At 31.7% G+C, this 23,727-nt stretch overlaps 1 protein-coding gene across 1 annotated transcript in view; it reads right to left on the bottom strand.

Moving 5' to 3' along the window:
* LOC105205285 (dipeptidase 1) overlaps window positions 1–23,727 on the bottom strand; it is a 146,494-nt gene that overhangs the window by 58,158 nt on the left and 64,609 nt on the right. Inside the window, exons 3-4 of the mRNA XM_011174629.3 lie at window positions 18,813–19,093; window positions 17,177–17,333 (exon numbers count right to left, since the gene is read on the bottom strand). Coding sequence (XP_011172931.2) covers window positions 17,177–17,333; window positions 18,813–19,093 — 438 coding nt within the window. The remainder of the gene's footprint in view (window positions 1–17,176; window positions 17,334–18,812; window positions 19,094–23,727) is intronic.

Here is a 23,727-nt window from a genome sequence, read left to right as displayed (position 1 = left end):
ATTAAGAAATCTCTTACGGGTTTGAAAAGCTAGTTCTCATAAGCGACAAGAAGACAGCGAGAATCTGGTACAAATAAATTTACAGAGAGGCAAATGTCGCGCAGATGAAATCCGTGGCGGCGGAAATTTCGGGATAGGGAAAACCGCTATCTCTTTTTGCTAAACCTACCCTTTCGACGATGTTTACCTGCTCCGAATTACCGTCCAGGAATACATTGAGACGTAGATTCTATTCGCGCGTCTCGTATTGTCGAATTCCACGTGCATACATGGATTTTCTGCAGAGATTCCCCGCACGATATATTCTCTGCTACTTGAACGATGCTCGTCACAAATAATAGTCCGCTGCTGTATAAAAATATACAGCAAATCGATTTTTCTTGCGAGAAAAGTTTTTGCTCGAGACGTTTTTGCGATCCAGCTATCTCTAAAAGAGTTCGTTCATAAAATTTATAAATGAAGCCGTCGATACGGCTCGTAATTTGAATGAGATATGAGAAAAATAAATAAATTTGCTCTTTTCTGGAATTGTCGAGAGGAGATATTTTTCAGTTTCTCACGAGTTTTAAATACTTTTAGATCAGAAGAGAATTAGATAAGAAGAGAATTAGAAAATTCTGAGTCTCCATATTTCTTGCGTCTCGTGTCTGGGGCCCTGTTACGTCTCCCGGCAGAAAGAATCGAAAATCGAATTTCACCGGTACGGGAAATTTTATTTGCGATCTTAAAGCGGATGGCTCCGGTGCCAAGTCACAGATCGGGGTAAACAACGATTTGGCTCGCTCCGGTTGCATAGGCAGGAGAAATAATAGCGGAGAAAAGACTTTTCTCTCTTTCGTGCGCTTTCTCGTTTCAACGTCGGGTAAAACGAGGGAAATTTTTTCGCCGCTGTTATTCCGCGTTTATGTAACGTGATCGGACCGTTTCTCGTACAAAAAATGTCCCTTCTGATCGCGATGTCTCGTACCCGATCGAGTTTGAAAACGATCGACGTAAGTCATCTTCTTCCGCGTGTTGCCGGAAATGAACCTTTTGGCAGAGAGCCCGGATAATCAATAACACTCTCGCGAATGCGATAAAACACGTTCGTTATTAGCGCGGCGCACCCTACGATCGGGAAATAGGAGGAACGGAAAAATAACCAGTAGCTTCGATCAGTTTCCATGAACGAGAGAAAAAGAAACAGACGCACTTCGCTAATTCGCTGTTAATGGCGCACCTGAGTTCGAGACAGCTCAAATGAAACAACTTTTTACACGAGCATCGTTGTCTGCTCACTTGTAGACGAAACATTCGGTATTTATTCTCATATTTGGAGATAGTTTCAAATTAATTCTTCGGGGCTCACGATAAAAATTTGTAACTTACTTATTGACGTTGGATCTGTGAGACCTATTTTATTTATAATGATTAAAAAGCACTAATTAACTTCAAGAAACTAAAATGACATAAGATAAAGGCAGGTAGTATGGTGTACTCGTTTTAAAATTTTTCCGATATAAATGTATATTAAATCTTTTAATTTATGCAGAACTCTTGCATTTACTAAATTGCATTTATTAAATTATACAGAACTCTCAACATATTAGCCATAACATCAAATTAATAAAAGTTTCCATAATTTATATCTAACTTCAGTTGATGACTTCAACTAATTGAAAAGGGGGGAAAATAAAGGGCTCTATAAAATGGGATAAATATGGAATATAGGTTAAATTTCTGCAGCTATAATGAATAGTACAAGAAATAAAGAATATCAACCTAAATCGGAATTAACAAATCTTACAAAATTTAAAATTTATTGCAATGCTATATTTATAATTGTATTAATCAGTGATATATGCATTGTGTTTCAGTGATACGATTCCAATCAATGAAAGTACCCGTTTTCCTCACTCCTTCCTTTTAATCTGAATCATTGAAAGACAGTCATTACAGTTATAAGTATAGCACAACAGTGAATAATACACTAATTCCAATTTAGAGAGCAAGACGCGCAAACAAAATAAATGAATACTAAGTTTATTTTAATAAGAGCAACGATTTATAATTGATGGTATATTTTCAACAAACCTACCGCCAACTCCGAAGGGTTAATTTCAAAATGAATTTCTACCGCAAATCAGCGTCATTCACTTATTATAATTTACTTATAGAATTATAGATATTGATTTCCATGTGACGGTTATAGTATTCGTGTTTGCTCATAACCAACAATTAATCGGAAACGTTGGCAAACTGTCCTGCAATGTTCCCTCGTCAAGTTGAAGTCAAACAAATTGAATGTCAATATATCGTGTACGTGTAAAAAGATAGGTTTTTCTACGGGATGCAGCGGAATGTAAAACGTAACGGAGCACCGGTAGCCGCGTTTTGTCCATCATAAAATTAAATATCGACCTGCTCCGCGAGGAATTTAATTTCAGCTCGATCTAGCGGACTGTCTAATTACCCATCCTCTATGCTATGAATGCAAATTAAGCCGGGCGCACGAGCCTCCTCGATGATCAGGTATGCATCTTTTCGGGAATACCGTCAGGGAATACGGGAGTATTCTGTTCCCACGGAATGGCCAGGTGCAGCGCTATTATCCAATATGACCTAATTATGATAGCGGTACACCAACGTAGCACCATGCGTTCGCTATAAATGGACCCGCGTAAACCAATCCTGCGTGCACCAGCACCGCACGCCGATATAATACCCCTCTTGTAATAACGACCAATTCGCGTTCCTCGTCCGCCTTCCTCACACCGCGCGTCGCATTTCTCATCGGTCGTAGAACGTATGCCGAATCCTATCGATCCGATCGAATTGATTGACGTATCGACACCTGTCGCCGCGCGACCACTGACTTTCGTAAAACTTCGCATCGCAATCGGTTACGATTCTCCCCTCCTCCCTTGTAAATCGTGATAAACATGCTCGGTCGACGATTGACAACGAGCTGAAAGAAAGCTCGCAGCACGAACTTTCGATCGCCATCAGCGACAGCTCGTATTTTTGACACTTGATGCTTAGATATTAAATCAAGTTCTACACTATAACATTCCACTAATAAGATTTTGAAGCTAGTTAAATGATTTATTGAAACTTTACAAGCTCTCTAAATTTCGTGATTTTAATTATTTTATTATATTTTTCACGTTAATGTTTAAAAAAATTTAATTAGGATTTTTAACGTAGAAAATATTTAGTAAAAGAATTTTGAAGCATGCTTAATATTATATGAAAGCATGTTTAATATTATATGAAAAAAAAGAATTTGCTAAATAAATGATTAATGTCATTATGATTTTTATGCATATTTATTTGTCAATAATTGCAATATTACGTAATTTTTGTACTTGAATGAAATATTATTTGAAAATTATTGTTTTTTGATGATAATCGAACTTCATAACGTTCGAATGTCTTCTCATAGAAACTAAAGATGAATAAGAACATAGAATTTTGACGATTTTCAAAAGTGATTGACATATCGACATCTGTTATTCGCTTGGTATCATCATTGTATCATGTTACTCCGATATTTTATAGATTTTTCCGCTTTGTGCAAACAGATTTATTACAAATGTCAATTGTACAACACGATTTTAGATCCATTTTTGTTATAATCAAATTAATGTAACTAATTAAAACTTAATAACGCATTACTATATTCTATAGACATGCGCGAAAAAGTTCGGTCAGCAAATCTCACGACATTGAAAAATCTAATTTAACTGCAGTTCCAAAATATTATCTAATATAATTTAAAGGAATATACATATTTAAAGTTTCAATAAATAGAATGCAGTATAGTTAGAACAACGTGATTCGGACGGAATGTAGCCGTAAGCAATCATACAAATTCAAATGAGGGACACAAGGGAAGTACACAAGTGATATGTTGTCATTTTCATTCCCATAATCCGATATGTGATTGATTGACATTTTTAATCGAACCGGTTAATCTGATTGGTTTAGTTTTGATTACTGATTTCAAGGATGACAATTTTGACTTAATTCAATTTTTTCACGATTCTTCTTAAGGCAGTGTTTCCTTTGGTACCATTTTTACACTCGGTTATAGAATTTTTTGGGGAGAAACAAATACGAAAACTATAAACTTGAAACCTGTTACATTTATTCTTTGATAATTGAACACTCTTTTTAAATCAAATTTAAATAAATTTTTCAAATTATTAGAAAAGATTTTTTAAAAAGTTTTGGTAATTATTTGCAAAGTATGGATGTATAAAAATATCGTCTCACTGTTATGAATTAAGATGCCAAAAAATTAACAAAAACAAAAAATTTTAGAAAATTTTTAGTCTATATAAATGTAATTCTTGTCTAAACTACACATAAGTTAAAAAATTAATTTTTGCAAAAATTAATTTTTGCAAAAAAAAATTTTTTTTAAACTTTGTAATTTTCTTTTTAAAGTATTTTTTTAAAAAATCAAAAAATTGAAATTTTTATTTAGTTATAGTTTGGACAACAAAAGAAAATATCTCCTAAACATTTTAAACTAATCGTATTAAAACTAAATCAGTTATCGTGATAATAACTTTGAAAAATGTTAAATAATAAAAAGACAAAAGAAAATAGCTACATAGTAAGCAAAAACTTACAATCATAGAAAGTATAATTCAATCTCAAATAAGTTATGAGTCTATTTTGGCTGTTATTAATTAACTTTTTTCTGCACTAAGACCTATATAGAATATTACAGAATATTGCAGTAATATCTCTGCAATATTGATAAAATGTTACAATGTTGATGCAATGTTGTTGAAATATTCTAAAATACTCTGTGCTGTATGAGGATGGTGTAATGTGGGGAAACGCAACTAGCTTTTTGGCTAGCTAAATGAAATTTAAAGTTATATCGCGAGCATTTTTATGAAAAAGAATTTCCACTCGTTTGTCGTTCGTAAAAAATGCCCCGATAAAAAATAATTTATAAAAGTAAAAAACAATTTGTTAGCGCTATACGTTAATAATTCAGTTTATTTTTTATTTCTTCCATGAGTCAAACTTGAACATCACGGGCCGAATCCGTGCTACCAGTTGCGTATCGTTGGAGTAAAGTATAATTTTAGTATCTATCAATAAATATTAAAATTTATTTGAACGCGTTAATAAACTAATGTGAACATTGAATAATGGGTGCAAAAATATAATCAAATAAAGTAATAAAAACATAACTGTGTGTGAATAAGAGATTGTGTTTTTATTGCTAATTAAGATACTTAAATTTAATTGGAAAATAATTCTTCGTCTAGAGAGTTTGTGTCTGATTATTTTGAAGAAAAGTTTTATTCAACGGAATCGTTATGCATAGAAAATTTCGATCATTTCTATGAGAGATTACAGGATATGAACCTTTCCGTAATTAAAAATAAAACCGATTTAAGTAAACCTTGAAAAAAATTATTTGCTGTAATTGGTAGCCAAGAAGAACTCATCGTGTCTTGAAAGTCTGTTTATATATCAGGTTATTAGAAGTAAAATATGTCAGAGATAATACGAATTTGATAACTGAAATAAAATCTGTCCTAAGTTTTATTTTTATCTTTTGTTTGAAAGTTCATCTGTCTCCAATACCTTCAATCCTTAAATCTAACGTTGGTGAATAGTGATAGAACGTCGAAGAACGTCGAAGAACGTCGAAGAAATCAATCTGAACTCGCAATAGTTTTGTCAAAGAGCGTACTGCACAAATCAAAATTGTTATTCACATGACTACTCGTGAGAGGAATTCAGAGATTATTTTATGCAAAAAGAAGGCAAACGAATATAAAGCAGCGTTGATGGATGAGACAATGATTCAAAAAGAGACATTATCTTTGCAGAGAATATAAACTTTTGGCAAAGGAGAATCACTACGCAGAACGCAAAGAAAAATATTGCTTTTAGGAGATATAATCTTTTGGAAACCAATCTTATTAAAGGATCAAAATCATGTATACAACCAATAGTATAGTATACAAAATCTTATGTAAAGATTGTGGTGCTTCTTACGTGGATTAGTCAAAGAAACAATTTAACATGAGACTGAAAGAATAATATAAGACATGGGTCGTGGCGACATTCAATTATTCTGAGCATAAAGTTTAACCATATGTTTGAAAATGCACAAATCCTTGATATATGAACTTATACACAATTTTCACAAGAGGCTTATTTCTGAAATGATTTACATAAAAAAAACAAATAAATAGAATTAATTTAAATAAATGCACCGAATTGCTCGACAACGTTTATTTTGATATATTTAAAAAAACTTGCCGAATACATCTTCTAATATTTCTCTCAGGAGAACACTTTAATTTTTATTTATCTTCTCACAGTATATATTACTTACCTATCGATCTGGTCCATTTCTATTATGAATTATCATACGAAAGCTTTAAATATTTAAAGTATTACATTTGTGTTATACAAATTTCTCTTATTATATCACTGTAAAAATTAACTCGTCTCACCAACATTCACCATTCTTTTCAAAATTTACTTGAATTGGTTTTGTTCCATTTTTAATTATAGTACAGTTTACATTCACAATAAAATTAATTTATCGGACCTTTTTGTGCACAAGAATTCATATAACAATTATATCGGACAATACTTTTTTCAAAACATTTAGATACAAACTCTAGCAAAAGAATTATTTTCCAATTAAGTTCCGCAATTATCTCAATTAGCAACGAAAAACATTTAACATGGCCTGTTATCAGTTTTATTTTTATTATTTAAATTATTTATATTCTCATGCCTATTGTTCGATGTTCATATCCATCAATCGGTTTATTAACGCGTTGTAGTTCAAATTTATATTTTAGTAAGTATTTTATGTTTGATTATATTTCAAAATCATACTTTATACCAATTCAATGCTGAAGAAGACTAAGTATAATAAACATCTACGATCATACTCAAATTATTTAAAACCGAATTATATTTTCTATAGATTAAACAGCTTTTTTGCTCACTGTTTGGACATTTTCTTTTCTTTTTTTTTATTACTTGACATACGAGATTACTTGATGTAACGAGTGTGTACTCTATATATTATTTTCAAAAGTGTTGTTTCAAGAAAGATGCGTTTAAAATTTTGGAAACAGTATATAAGATAATAAAAATATTTGTGAGTTTACCTTTAATATACTTTTTCGCTTAAGGTTTAAATTTTTTAAAAATATAATATAAAAATTAATATAATAATTATAATTAAAAAAATATAAAATAATTATAAAATATAATATGAAATGTAATAAGCAATTTTTGAAAATTCAAAAACAACATTATTATTATAAGTAATTTGACAAATGGCATTAATGTAACTGAGAGAAAATGCCATAACTGATAAAATTAATTTTCTTTTTTACGTAACAAGTCTTTTCAAGACTTTAATAAATTTGTGTTTAAGTATTCAGGATTTCATTGGAAACGAATAGTTGTTATATAAGATTATAAACTTGTCTCATAACGAAGTATGATACCTTTGTAATTTAAGTGCATTTAATCGTAAAACAGCTTCTCTTTCTCGAACGATCGCATCAAACTTTTTGCTGATGTTTAAAATTCCACCCGTGAAGGAAGAATACCATCAATAATAAAATTGCAAAGTTTCTAATTAAGTTACTTACTAATTCTTTGTAAATTGGCAACAATGTTTTTTTAACGAAGCGCGAATGATTCGCGATTAATCACAAGTTGCGCGAACGAAGGAATTAATAGTAATGAGAGTTGATTAGCAATAATCAACAGTTTACCGACGCTGCAACAGTCGCGCCCAGAGGGAAAAATCTCGCATTACATTTTTATTGGTTGATCACAGCGTAAAAAAATTACGTCAAAAGAAGTAATTGGAAACTGGGGCAAGAGTCATGCAATATCAGTAATTACAATACGTCGGAATGAAACATTTAAATCAACAAAACACTTTAAGCCACAAACATGACTTTATAACTGCAATTTAGCGTTACATTATCATATTATTTAAGAATAAGAAAAGTTTATTTTAAGCGTAACAATATTCTTATTTGTAAAACTTTGACGACTTGTGATAACAGTTTTTTTGCCTAAACCTTATTTTATATCAATACACGTTTACAAGCAATTTATTTTTTATTTCTGAAAATATATTAAGAACACATATATTGTATATTCATTTGCAAAAAAGTAATAAGAGAATTAATATATTTTTGAATTAAATAATTAATTTATCTTGTGAAGAAGCACGTTCTATTTTATCTTATGAAGAGAAAAATTGCTGAATGCGTACCAGTTACTTGAATTATATATCTTCAATATTTTATATCTTTTATTTACAGTAACATCTATCGTACAGTAACATTTTTAATAATCAATATTTTTAATTGGACGATTATATTCGTCAAGGTATTGTTTAATCGGTTCCTGATTAAAAGTTTTGAAATATTTTTTAAGATGTTATTTATACAAATGTGACACTGGATAATGGATTAAAGAAAAATAGAAATAATAATGCAGTTTTCTCATTAAAACAGATTAAAAAATTGGTTTTTGTTTAAAAACAACAGAATTTTATTATAAAATTATTCAATCAAAATAAAGAGAAAATAATGCAAAATATATGGAAATATATGTACACACAATCTTCTCCGTACATAAACTGCAATATTAAAAATCTCTATTTTCTAAAATTTTTGGAGTGGAATTTCATCTAAAAGAGTGGAATTCCACTCTAAAACCCTGCTACTCTTTATTAAGACTGGCAGGATTTTTACATTTTTAGAGTGGGATTCCGCACCAAAAAATTTAAAGAGTAGTACATGTGGATTAGTAACGGAACAATCAATTTACCGAATAACTACTTTGATATAAAAATTTAAAAAAAAACAGACTATTTCAGGCCTGTTCAGACGTTAGCACGCTTAATGCACATTAGCAAAATTTCATGCTATTGTTTAATTTTTGTATAACTCAAAATATGTATAGCTAAATAAAATGTTAAATAAAACAAAAAACAAACACTCAAATGTACATGTATTCATATAATAATACGCTCAAAGTAAAAGAATGAGGAAGTAATTCAACGCTAAAGTATACCTTCAAAGATTTCGAAACGCTCAAAAGTAAAATTGCTTTATAACAAATGTCGGTTGTTGTGTAATGGCCTATTAATGCTATTGTATTATGACGGGCTACTAGACTAGAATTTTTCAAATAAGCAATCATTAGAATTCCTCATTTAATAACGGAAATATTACGAGCCATAATACCAGGATCATAATACCATCTTTTCTCATATGAATAAAAATACGTCATGTATGAAGATAATCCAAACCATAAAACCAAAACATCTACATTGTTAATTTTATTGAATAATAAAGTTATATATTACACACGAACCATCAGTGTCAGCTCTTTATTGGCGTTATCTTTATTCATTTAATTTAATTCTCTGATCCTAATATTGTTAATTTATTTGAAAATATATTATTTGCAAAAATAAATTTAAGCCAGTTTTATTTTAATGTCCTTATCCTTTATTTTTGTTATTTATTAATTATTAAATATTTGTTCCTTCCTATTTATTAATAAAATAAGTATTAGCTCATCATTCCTTACATGTTTAATTATTTTAAATTATAATTTTGATATTGTCAGAAGTGAAATAATTTAAAAAATCCGTAAATACAATTAATGAAAGGTTAAACTTTGTAATAACAGATATCAAAAACATTGAGCTACAATTTCCAATGTTTATTTGTGTACAAATCAATGTACACGCCAAACGGAAAATATAATAACTTAAGTGGGATACGCATTCAACAACTCTCTCCTATAAATGTATTCTCTCGTGTTTTGATAATTTTTTTACTGAAATCCATTGTTTTAGCTATGAAACTTTACAGTTCGTTAAATACATTTATACAAAACATTCGCAATAATATAAAGAAAGGTGAATAAAAACGTTTATTCAAATTGATTGCTCGGCGTAAATTTCAAGGTGTGTTCTTCCAAATTTATATTACACTTGTTGTTAGAATTTAAGCGCCAATTGGCAATGAGAAATTTTAATACAACTCGAGTTCGACGCAAAGTGCGCGCGAGTCAACGTAATTAGCGCTTTGATAATCGAAGCCTAAAGTTTCTCCTCGACCTTACCGGCCCATTGATACTGGCAGCACCGTTACCAAGTCCGCCAAACTAACCCCCCCCCTCACCCTTCTTTCGACATTCAAATAGTGTCGGTGCAAACTTGTCCAAGTCCGAACTGCAGCTCGAGCTAGGTAGAATACGTAATGAGTACGTGGGCTCTTGACTTCGGACTATTATACGAGCCGGCCCATTATGACTAATCGTTCGGTATGCCTCTCCATTGAGCCTCGGGTGAGTGTATTCGCGTGGCTCGAACGAAACTTACACATAGACGCATATAAGAATCACGATTCTAACTCGTTATCGTGGATTTATTTTCAAATAAAATAGATGATCGAGCTTGCTCGGAACTGAGAAATATTTTTTCGATAAATATCCAGGAGAGCGAAATAATAAATGCTCATAATAATAATAATAAAATGTAATATAACGTTTTAATAAAATAAATGTAAAAACAAATTATTGTATTTTCACGTTTATATTTTGCTAGCTATCTTTATAATTAACGATATGCACTAATAAAGGGGATATAATCTATCCTATAACCGTCCGGACTATCTAATGTTCAGTTCAAGTGCGGTCTAATCAAACTCTTACTTTACTACTTCACGTCGCTCACCATAAAACGCTTCCCGCACGAGATCGAAAATTCCAAAATAATTTCTCGTCACGCGATCATTCCTCTTCAAGTGGCCACTCACGGTCGGGCGTGATCTAATTTCTGGCTTAATCTCGAAGATGCGGTCCGACGATGGGGAGCACGATGTGAATGCGAACGGTCATACGCGCAGTCAGGACGCGAGGAGATGAGAGGGCGAAGATAGAAAGCGCGGGAGAGCAAGAGGGGAGGGAGTTTAGGTATTGGCGATTCTATAGCGATGTATTAGCGCCACGATTGCCGCCAGCAGCCTCGGCCTAAGTGAATGGCTCTGCCGAGGGCTTTGCTGATTATGGCGTCGCCATTGATCCAGATCGAAATTGGCTTGCCTCTGTCATGGAACGTGCCCAGAGGACCATTAATATCCTCCGTGGGCCAGGAGCGAGCGGGCGCGACGCCCGTATCGATGACGGAGATGAGAGCAAGAGGCCAGCTAATCGCAAATATAGCCGCAGATCGAGGTGCGAAGCCCTTCTCAGTGCTGTCGGGATATATCACTTCATTGGGCGATTAAGTAATCAACATCTGGCCGCTTATCATATCTGTAGAGAGTTTCTCTTTAAAATTCTAATGATAATTGTGTGAGAAGAGATAAAAAGTACTTGAATAGCGAAAATGTTTTAACAGAAAAATGCTTGAACCTGAATGATATTTTATTTGGAAAGTGTACAGGGAAAATATGTTTTGGATGTAAAAAAAGGGATATTCTTTTTCCACGATATTTTAAAAAATATATACACCGATATTATTATGTAAAAATCTGATTTTTCACGCATAATAATTTTTCAAATATGTAAAACTCATAGCATATTTTTCTTTTCAAGACCGAAACAAGTAAAAATAAGTACCATTAATAATAAAAAATTTGTTGCTTCTCACATCCATTAAAAAGTATAAAATATATTTAAATAAAAAACGTTTTTGTAATATTAAAATATTTGCAAATATTTCAGCCACAGATCTCAATCTGTAGAAAAAAATAAATAATTTCTGACGCACTCTTATAGATCATTACAATTTGCTTTGCAATTTTTTCTAATTTTTTGATAGATCCAAAATTGAAAACTGACCGGGTTCAAAATAGGAAACATTTTTAAATATTAATTTATGGTATCAATTTCAAATATTTACATAGATACATAGTGAAGATTTAGTTTTATTATACGTTGTCTTCTTTTTCACAAAAGGTGTTATAACGAAATGGATAACAAAGTGATCCAATGTTACTTTCATAAGTTTATAAATTTGTTGACACATTGACATGAAAGAGTACACGAAGAATTATTATCGTTAACACTCCATTAACCAAACAATTGATTGTTTTAACTTTTTCCCTTTAAGACTGTGGATTATAAATTGCAGTTTAGCAGGTGAATCAGAATTTATATGAATTGTACAAAAATAGCGGAAGAGCATTATAATCGATGTGTGTACTTATTATTAATCTAAGAAAATTGGTCATATTAGTTTTACAAGAAATTTCCTTTCTTTGATTATAAATAGGACGTTATGAAGAAAATATAAATTGAATTTAGCGTTATAAAGTATATAGAGTTGTAATAAAATGTAAGCTGCGAGAATTAAACATACTTGACGGTCAGAAAGCAGAAACTTGTCCACGAAATATTACATCATGAGAAACACAAACACGGAAATTTTACTTTTGACCTCACTGTCAACAGCGAAATACACAAACTGAGCAGTCAACGTGACTTGTTGCGAACAAGTCACGTTGACACACTAGCCTTATTTGTTTGATTCATCATGTAACTACTTAGAAAGTAGACCATATTGGGTATAGTTTCCTCACTTTATTATACTTGGCTGTTGACATAATCCTAATCAGATAATTGATAATCTTTAAGACAATTAATAGTAAAAAGAGCCGGTTGATTTATAAATTCGTCTGCCAGTAGGAAAATGACAATCCATTTGGCTGATTAATAAATTGTTAGGATTACAGGTTCACGATCAGTAATAAATGCAGTGTTCCGAGATACAGTAGATTTAACGTAAATCGGCAAAACTGAAGCAAAATTCTCGCGTGCTCTCGACAGTCTCGATCGTGCTCGTTTGCACTTCTACTTTACCCCTTTGCCGTATGATTAATTAGGATTACAACGGACTATGAAAGAATAAGGACGCTTCGTATTTGATCGCGCGAATTATGTCAGGGGATATAAAATTTATGGACTAACATACTGCGCAGCGTGTTGCTTCGACGCGTGTAACAGGTTATAAATATCGAATCGGGCACAAACGCCATTTCATTTATCCATAAAATTTTCCAATATAGATAAATTATGCAACATCGGAAATACGCCAATAATAGCAACGGATTAATTTAGATCATTTACGAGCGTTTATGACTCGCTTTTATGTCGCTTATTGCTCTTTTCAACTCGATGAATAACTTATTTGTGGAATAAATATCCTAACGCTCATTTACAGCCAAACAGAAATATCTAATTTTTGCGTCAAAATGATTCAAAACAAAGAACCGCACGCAATTATTTCGCCAATCAAATCATCTGTTGCCAGATAATAAATGAAATATTATGCATTCTCTGTAATATTATTGATTCGTTACACCAACATTAAAGGAAAAGTTGTACAAACGTGCGTTCTAATTAATTTGATGTAGTCTAATGCAATAAAATTTGTAAGTGTGAATAAAAATACCTTTGTAATATTTTTTGTTTAATAATATATTATATAAGATGAAAGAATTAATGTATACAAATGTCTATGATAATAATAATAAACTGTTACGTTTGATTTATTTAATTTAAAATATTAGTTTTTAATATTGGTTTATTGACTGTAACATTTGGTAGCAAACAATTTTTCGTGCGGTCGAATTAAATGGAGAAGACAACGTATCTGTACGTTTAACACGACGAATTACGCGGCAAGTGAAGGTAACGTTGCTTTCGACAACTGCTAATTTTCCGTTTGAAGTTATTATATGGCTTTAGCAGCGTTTATCTGCTAATTGGAGTTTCCGAAGGTAATCACTCGCCAGAGTGGATTAAAAATTGATTACTTGCTGAGGATTAAGAGTCCTATTTTCTACCACTCGAATATCGCGTTGGATTCTGTACATTGGCTATTACTGGCATCTATACGTACATTACTGCATATATATATGGTCCTTTTTTCTTTAATCATATTATAAAGCAGCAGTAGATATTTCCATAAAGAAAATGTGAAACGAGAAATTGTTACCATCGTGCATTCTTGAAATTTAATCTCTTGGAAGAAAATTAAATTTCTTAAAGCTTTAAAAATTACTAAAATTTATCGGAACGGAGACACGCGGACATTTCGGGCAAAATTTTTCGAGGAAGTGTCTCTAAAATGTGTTTCTCGATACCGGGAATCAATTTTCGTCGCTGGTATATATCTTTCTCGGGACACCTCGTGGACGCGGCGATGAAGGCTCGAAGTAGATGATGCTTCCTTCCTCCGTCTGTGTCTGTCGATTGCCAATATCTCCGCAAGACGGCGAGAGACGGCGGGATCGAACAGGCAGGATTCTTGGTTTCGATAAGAGTTAGTGCTCACTTGTTGACCCGCTTCGACGATCGTAACTTATCGAGATACAAGACCAACGATTGAGAGAAACGACGCGCGACCAGACGCTGAGAGTCTCGGATTTATCGAGAGGTCTTAATAACGTCGCGCGCACCAAGATTTTTATAGCGACGTGGGCGATAAATCGCGCGACGTGTTTTAACGATTTTCATGTTTGAGATTCGGCTGATTCTTTTCCGACTCGGTGACAATTTGCGGGCGATTAAGCGTCAGCGGTTTCGCGTCTCGACGATTGTTAGAGAAGAAGAAAGTATTATAATTTTTATTGACATTACAGTTATCCTTATTATCTTTGTTACTGGGTATCGAATTCTAGCAATTGCTTATGGAATTATTCGTTTAGCAGCCCGCCGTTTTTAGCGGCGCTAATGTGCTAATACACAATAGCTGATAATTGATATAATGTACACTTTTACGTTTGAGCACTTCGAAACTTTCTCAAGGTACATTTTAGCACTTAATTACACATCCCGAGAAAAAAGTTTTATATAATTACAATTTGTGTATAATTACATATAATTAGACGTAATGATTACATGAAGCTATGTGCAATCATTATATATAATCATTACAATTTCAATATAAAATATTGATTATTAACAAAGTTCTTTAATAGATGAAAATGAACGCTATGTTATCCATTTGTCTTTTATATCACTGTTAAAACAACGTTACGCGATTTTATCGAGACTTATCACGGCGAATCGAGAAAATCCGCAGTCGCGCGCTGAATGTGAGCAGTTCTACATAACAGTATATGTAGTGCCATCAGTTTGCCGATTGATCAGCGTTACATGTCAAGTGGCATTGCGCGGCAAGTAAATTTTCTGTTTTATCGTTTGCGTGCAAATCATCGTTAGGCATTTCGACTCATCGTTTGGCACAATACGATTGGATTGCGCGCGGCCGTGTAGTCGAGTAGAATTACAGACGCGGTGCGCCAACCAATGCGGATCCGTTACAACGAATAGCTACAGATAGAACCGATAATGAATTGAAATTGTTTGCAAACTGCATGGGCGCTTTAGCAACAACGCTAGTACCGCCGTTTGCTACAATAGCGCACGTAGTTATTCTATTCGAATAATATGTTTCAATAATTGGAGGCTTTTACGTGTGGGTCCGATTGGAATTGCATGTTTCCATGCCAATGACGGGTCTCTCCGTTATCGATAAGGTCGGCCTGTCATATTCGGAAACGCATGCCGCGGCGAACGTCTTTGTTTAAGTTGGATTGCTTCCTTTGATAACTAATTGCTTGCAATTGAATATCATTCTTAGCACGGTGACAGGCACATAAGTACGCTGCACCAAGATAATTTAGACCTGTCGGAAACATATTTTGATCCTTGCGTATCAAACATCGAATCGTCTATGCATATAGAAATGCATGGAAATTTTTCAAAGATATCTCAGAAATGTTTCAACTAAAAAGTGAAACATTCTATAAAAATTACGAAATATGTCCGCAACATTTCTGAGACAACTCTCAAATAGTAAAATATGTCTGTGATTCTTGCATTTGTAACATTATAGGAAAGTATTTGAAAGGTTACTGAAATAAATCTGCAACCTTCCTGAAATATTGTCAAAGAATAAAAATGGTTAAATTGTTCCGAAAAATTATAATTTTCCCAATAATACTTAATCCCAGAATTAAACAAAATTATACTACTAAAATACACTTTATTTATTTTCACCTCAAAGCTTTAAAATTTTTTTGTAGAGTTTTTTCGAGTAATTCTTTCATTATAACCTGAAAGATTTCTTAACGCTGCGCTTTTTATTCTACTCTGTATAATAATATATTCTGTAATATAAGCACACCGTATCTGGTATCAATGCTGTTTGTGTGCTGAAAATAATTTGATGATATATATAGTTACCAAATATAGAGTGAAATAATGTCAATTAGGTATGGTTAAAATAATCAAATAATTTTATTGTTTTAAATATTTAGAAATATTTGGTAAATTAAAAGTAACAAAATGTAATATTTATGAAATGTAATATTTAGAAAAGTAAAATTATTTTTTGTTATACTCTTAGTAAAAATTTAATTGGTTTTAATTTATTTCACTCGGCATTTGGTAACTATCATCAAACTCTTTTTTCAGTGTATTGTTCGCAAATTTCTAAAAAATTATTTTACTTAAAATACATTTCGCAACGCTTACTATAGAAACATATATGTTTTCAAATTTAATAGATTATGCATGTAATAGATTTTAGAGACATTTCTGTTGCAACTTTTTATATTGCATATTGCAGAATCCTTTTAGAATTGTTGCACGTGAAATGTGAAAGATTGAAATGGTTTTGGAACTTTTCTGACAACTTACTGCAACTGGTATTGTATAAGATTAATGTGAATATAAAGGAATAACAGCTGATCAAAATCAAAGAATCAAGACATATTTAAGTGACTTTTTCCTAATAAGACTATTTTGAAAGGTCCAACTTATTATCAACAAAAATATAATATCTGTTCCAATGTTTTAGTATTATTTCGCGATAAATAAAAGAACTTGATATATTCAATTTTTACTGATGACTAACGTTACATAACGCTAAATAATAATTCTTATTATTAACAATTTTTGACAAAACAATATGTTTTTGATTTAATAAATATGTGACATAACATGAATTAACATAAAAATTATGAAACGATGTTGAAACGCCGGAGCAGATAGCACTTTTCCCAAAAAGCGTGACGGGAATAACGGTCGATGGAGAGAAAAGATATGGAGAATCTAATGAATGCAATGTTGAACTTACCTGTGCACCGACGAGGCCAGCGCGTAATCTAGGGATGTCCGTGTGACTCCAGTCTGATCTGGCCCAAGGGTCGACCCTGCCGAGATCGCTGCTCAGGTTGACTTCGCCAAGTTGATTGTGTACGAACTTTCTGACGTTCCAGGGCAAATCGTTGTGCCTGCGAATTAGAGAAATGTGAGTTTTAAAAGAAAATTATGTGTGCAATGTAGAAAAGAGTTGCCGAATGCGCATCACTTACAGTTATTTTTTTATTACGTTTTTCATTTGGTGTACTGATTTGTACACAAATAAATCTAAGTAAATAAATAAAATTGTAGCTTATTGTTTCAGGTATCTGTTATTGCAATGTTTAACTTTTTATTAATAACAAATTAATTTATTATAAACCTTTTTACAATTTGCTGCAAAAGGTAGAATTTACTAGACAACCGTTTGTCTAAATTGTACAGACTAAAAGTATCGAATTTATGAATTAAAACCATTAAAAATAAAAAAAATGAAAAATAATTAAAAATAGAAATTAAAAATAGAAGAAATTGTTAATACTTATTTCATTAATAATTTATTGAAGAAAGATTAAATAATTAATAAATGATATATATAATAATTAAGAAAAAATAAAGAAAGAAAAAATAAGAATCTTGAAATAAAGTTGATATAAATTTATATAATTTTTATAATTGACATATTGTTATATAAATATTTCATATAAATTTTGACTATTATGGTAGTTTTACCATTATCACTTTAATAGCCTTATATTATCATTTATTGTACTGTAGTAAAAATTGTGATACGATCCAGGAAGCTAGATAAATTTTATAAAAATATTGATTTAATTTTTATAACAATTGCAATATGTGTATATATATATATATATTATATTTGTTATATTTTTATATATATATATATAACAAAATATTTTATAATAGGCCTTTTGTTATGATAACATAAGTCCAATATAAAATTGCATGGTAACATTACCAGCTACATTAATTAAAAATTAACATTAGTTGTATCTAATTTTTTAATATTGTTAGCACGCATAAAATGAGATGTAATCTGTTAAATTTTTGTTTATACTTGTTTCTTATTTACTTTATATTTTTGTCACCAAATGCTGCTTATATTAAGTAAAAATTTAAAATATTATTCAAGTACGACTTAGGTAACCGATACGCATTCCTCTAATCCTCTTATAATATTTTGCGATACTCAGCTCAATGTAGGTGAACAATTATCTTTTATGAGCTCGTAAATTTATATGTTGTACCGGTGACATATTTTCTATTCAAGTATCAATGGTGGAACATTATATACTTGAATAATTCATTTGACGTGTATAATAATCTGCACATTACAATGTTACTTGAGATTAATAAGCAAGATTGAATCGATCGAATCGGGATTTATTTGGTTTCAAATATCTGAGGATTATATATCATTATGCAATCCATATCATTATACAATGCAACACAATATGTTGAAATAATTACTTGGTATATTAATGAGATTACTTACTTTGGAAACAAAATTATATAGAAAGTTTAAAGTAATTTGTATATGAAATTTTGTTTTATTTTGACCAACGACATGTTTGTGAAATTTTACCATCAATTCGATAACAAATGCTCACCCGTCGATCAGAGGCACTTCAGTGAGGATCCTCCTGATCACGTCCAGCCTCTGCTGGTGCGTGGCAGGCGCGGATTGTAATAGAAACGGCAAACAGAGGCCTCCGAGGAGCAGGACGGCCACTAGGAGTAAAACAGGCGCCAACAGCCGACACCTCCTGCGAGGACTCTCGTCTCTGCGATCCTTGCTGCTGCCGCTGCTAGGCGAGTCCTCGCACGGCGGCGGTAGTCGCACGGTGCCGTTGCAAGGCGCCACGTCTGGCAGTTCTGTTAGGCACGTGGTCTGAAAGAAGAAACCAAAAATTGTATGACACGTCTGCTTGCTCTGCTGCTACTCAAATATTTTGCTGAATTATTGATCACACTGAAGTATTTATCTCGTTGCAGAGAAAATCATTGTAAGGAACCAAGAAATGATTTTAACAGATGTTAAAAGTATTATGATATATCTGTTTAGTTTAGTTTTTGATAGTTTTTTAATACATTTAAAAAAAATGTTTTTAAAATTATATATTGATTTTTTAAATAATACTTTTAAATAATCTTTAATTTCAAAATTTCAAATTTATTTTGGTAATTTAACGGAACACCCATTTTCAAACATCCTTTCATCGATACGTTTTTATACACAGAAAAATATTGAGAAGCAAAGTTTACTCCTTCTTTCTCTAAATAATATTTAACAAAGAATATTTTCTTGCTAAATGTGTTAAAATGTACTCATCATACAAATTTTAGAAAAATTTATTATCTTATATAAAAAAGAACACATACATCTAAAAAAAAGAACTTATAATTTTTTAAAGAATATTATAAAATTGTATCAAAGAATAGTCAGAATAATAAGCAAATTAAATTTTTAACTTAACATTCTTGATTGAAATATTAATTTATTAGAATTCAGGATATGTTTTGAATAAATGTCATGCTATGATAGATTTATGATATATTTATGAACATATAAACTTCTGAAATAAATTTTAAGTAAATATTACTTGTTTTAAATAAATGATAAATATATGTTAACATCATTGTTAAGAAAATATTCTTTACCGTTACTTAAAAGAAAAACAAACTAAAAATTATGTATATTCGATATGTGAAATTGAGTAATTGCCTTTTATTTTAGCGTAAGAATGACATGTTTCTGTGCTATCTACATATTAATACGTTTCATGCCAAACCAATTTTACGTGATTTGTTCACCACGCCATCGATGATCCACGCGGTGTGGTATATTTATTTATAAAATAAGATATGCATAGAGTTTAAAAATATACAAAAAAATATAAAAGAGGAAGTCTAATATACAAAATGATATTAACATTGAATTATTTGTCATAATTGTACTTACATTTATATGATATTAAATGTATATTATGATTATGTTTCTCTTTATAATCAAAATATTTTTCGAGTTGAACGAAAAGTACAGCGTGGATCATCCGGTGATCGACGCAACATCGAACGTGTTAAAAATGCATGCTGTGTGTAGTTTTTTCGTCAATTAGGATGATACATGTAAGAGATAACTAGTTTGCGAAACAGATCTTATTCATGGAACAGACAGAACATTTATGTCTGTTTAGTATATCGCGCACGCGTTCGAGATATTTGCTTGGTAAATTAATTAATCTGGTTAATAGCTGCCGCGGAGATTACACGCTGCTATTCAACGGACGCGTACGCTTGTGGAAATAAATAATTACTTCTCTGTAATTTCGTACGTTGTACGCGACATTGCGGAAGATTAATACTGTCCTAGCTAACTGAAGTCAAACACAACATATTGAGGTAAAACAAAGCGATCGATTATTGCATGTAATTTTAATTAAACATATTTAAATTCATTAATATGACGTTCTTTACATTCACAAAATTTTGTATTTTTACGTAATGGTATTAAAAACTAATAAAAATATTAATATATACTGACATTCTCGTGATGCATTGAAAACAGATTCTCTGCTTCAAATTAATATACGTACACATATAATTATGATATACATATCTTTAAATATCATAAATATATTTGAATTACAAATATGTAGGAGAGAATTGCCGAATACGTACCACACTTAAATTTTTTTTATTATATTTCTTATTTGATAATAATTTGTACGCAAATAATTGAAAATTGTAATGTGATCTTTTAATTACCTCGTTATTACAATATGCAATGAATATGCGACGCAGTTTTAACATGAACTCGAGATTAAAAAATTCACACAAAAATTATTATTAGGCACCAAGATTGCTGTAGGCGGATATTGATCCTTTCATCTTTATGTTTGACACATATTATAATGATTAATCTTTTATCATATTAATTTATTATAACATCTTGTGCAATATATTGCAAAAGATAGAATTTAGACACCAAATCGCTTAAATCGTACCTGTAGCCTGCTAAATTATGTCATGTTCAAAAATATAGAATTTATGAGTTAAAATAATTAAAATATAATAAACTGTTAACTTATACTTATTTTGTTAATAATTTATTTAATAAGAATAAAATATTTAATAATTAATAAATAATTATTATAAAATACAGACGTCAAAATAAAACTGGATTCAATTAATTTTGCTAATTAACATATTTTTATACAAAAAATATAGAAATTTAATCTTTATAGTAATTACAATTATGTATATACATTAAACATAAAATATTTTATAATAAATCTTTTTTTATGAAAATATAAAATATATAAAATTGTATGATTATTATCGGCTACATAAATTGATCAAAAATTAATATCGGTTATACCTGCTTATATTAAATAAAAATATAAAATATTGATGGAATACGATGATGAGCGACCAGAATGCATTTAGGAACTCTCCTCTATTTAATTATATGTATGGATATATGATATACATATATAATCAAATACGCATATTCGATATATAAAATCTAGCGTTACTTGGCTTTATATTGAGCTTACTACAATGTTACGTTTATAAACGAAATTTGCAAAATTATTCGAAATTATTCAAATATTGTATTGAGTTTTGTATGGCTAATGAGGACGTAAATCCTCTCGATTCGCACACGCGCGAGATTTTTCGACGCGGGCAAAACGTATCCAGGCGAAGTTAAACAATCGCGCGTGTTAACGTCTATTTAAGTGTCTCTTAGAAAGTGCATTACGCTAGTGGCGCATGCAGCGGAAACGAACGGCACGGCGGCTGTAACCTGTCCTGCGGAAAAATACAACCATCGCGAATGGAAGCGCAGCCTCGAAGGAGGATGCTGGATGAAAGGAGGGCTCCTCCGCGGCGTCATTGCGACGCTCTGCAGGCAGCGCGCGGTAAACTTTTGTTCGCCCTCCTTTCGGCCACCATAAAACACATTAACGCCTGGCTACGGATTTTTCGCGTGTATGTAGCATATATAGTACAGAACAGAGTCGCGCGAAAGGCATTGGGATACTTGGCGAGCCTCTGGGAATTTTCTCAGTTTCTACAGTTGTCGTAAACAACTCACCAAGTCATAACTCTCGTTGTACACACCCTTTCGCGATACCTCGTGATACTCATCAGATTTCACGCGGCTATAAATCAAATAAAATCGCGGATCTTGGCCGAGATGATTGATATCGATATCGATGATAAGTACGGTAACCGTACATCCTGTAAAGGACAGACCTTTTATTTCAGGTAGCTGTTCTTTAGTTTTATTTCTTCAAAATTCAATTTTGTCCATTTATTTTAACAGTGTTTCGGGAAATTCTTTTTTAATTAGCGTTCCGGTGTCTAATGCACTAATAAGTAAATTTTTACAGAAACAACTGTTAAATTTATGCAATATAATTTGTGTTGTCTTTTGTTCATTACATTTATTAAAATTTTTTAAATAAAAACTATCTAAATTAGATTTATTTTCATTTTTCATTATCTTTTATTTATTTTGTATTATTCTCAAATTTAATCCAAGAATTCGTTGCAACACAGTTAAATGCACAGTACCTCATCTTGATTTACTATTTGAGAACATTTCGTAACGCACGGACTCTGAAAAGTTACAAACTGCTTTGAAAACATGTAGAAATAAAACACCAAAATTTTTTGTTTTTCCTTTATTTTTCACAAGAAAGTATGATTACCACAATAATAAAAATTTTTTTGCGGCTTTCACAAGCTGTCTTAATAAAACGTAATTTGTGTGCGACAATTTTTTCGTCATACATAATTTATGAAATTTTAGATAATATAGTTATTCCTGATTCAATTAGTTAAGGAAATCATACTAAATTGTGACTTTCGACGACATTTGATAGAACAAAAACATTAATAATCAAAAACAATGTGGCAACAAGAATTTAAGATAATCTCGATGTCACAATTAAGAGAGGATAAGAAATACTCAGAAAAGTACAGAAAAATTTTGGAAAATCCAACGAGAGTACTGTTTTCTGATACTCCTTTCGACAAAACTTACGCATTCCTTTCCTATATATAACAGTTCCAAGTTTCGTGTATTTACGGCGCACAATAATGCGAGGGATACGAAGTTTTCGCAAGAGACCCTCGTACGCGGTGGAAGAAGCTTGAACGGGAGCGACAAACGCCGGATGAAGCCGGCAGTTCAACGAGCTAAATCGCGAAAGTTATCGTCGGCATTACCCACGCGAAAGAAACGGCGGTATGCGTTATCGTCGAAGCGCGAAACAGCGAACGCGATTCCCGTTTTTAGCCGTTTCTCCGTTTTCTTATTCACAACTCTCCGCTCGGTGAAAATCGATTATCGATACTGCGGGCAATTAATAGCTGCCTGTAGGTAATGAAAATGAAAGCTATGGGCGCGCGTTATTTCCGTGCATATAACTAAGGAAAGAGAGAGGGGGGGGGAGGAAAAGGGGGAGGAGGGAGAAAAGGAAAGAGGTTCCCCTGATACTCGTAATTCATTTT

This window comes from Solenopsis invicta, chromosome 6 (assembly GCF_016802725.1).
Source record: "Solenopsis invicta isolate M01_SB chromosome 6, UNIL_Sinv_3.0, whole genome shotgun sequence".
In the NCBI taxonomy this organism is placed as follows: domain Eukaryota; kingdom Metazoa; phylum Arthropoda; class Insecta; order Hymenoptera; family Formicidae; genus Solenopsis; species Solenopsis invicta.
This window is presented reverse-complemented; position numbering and strand designations above follow the sequence as displayed.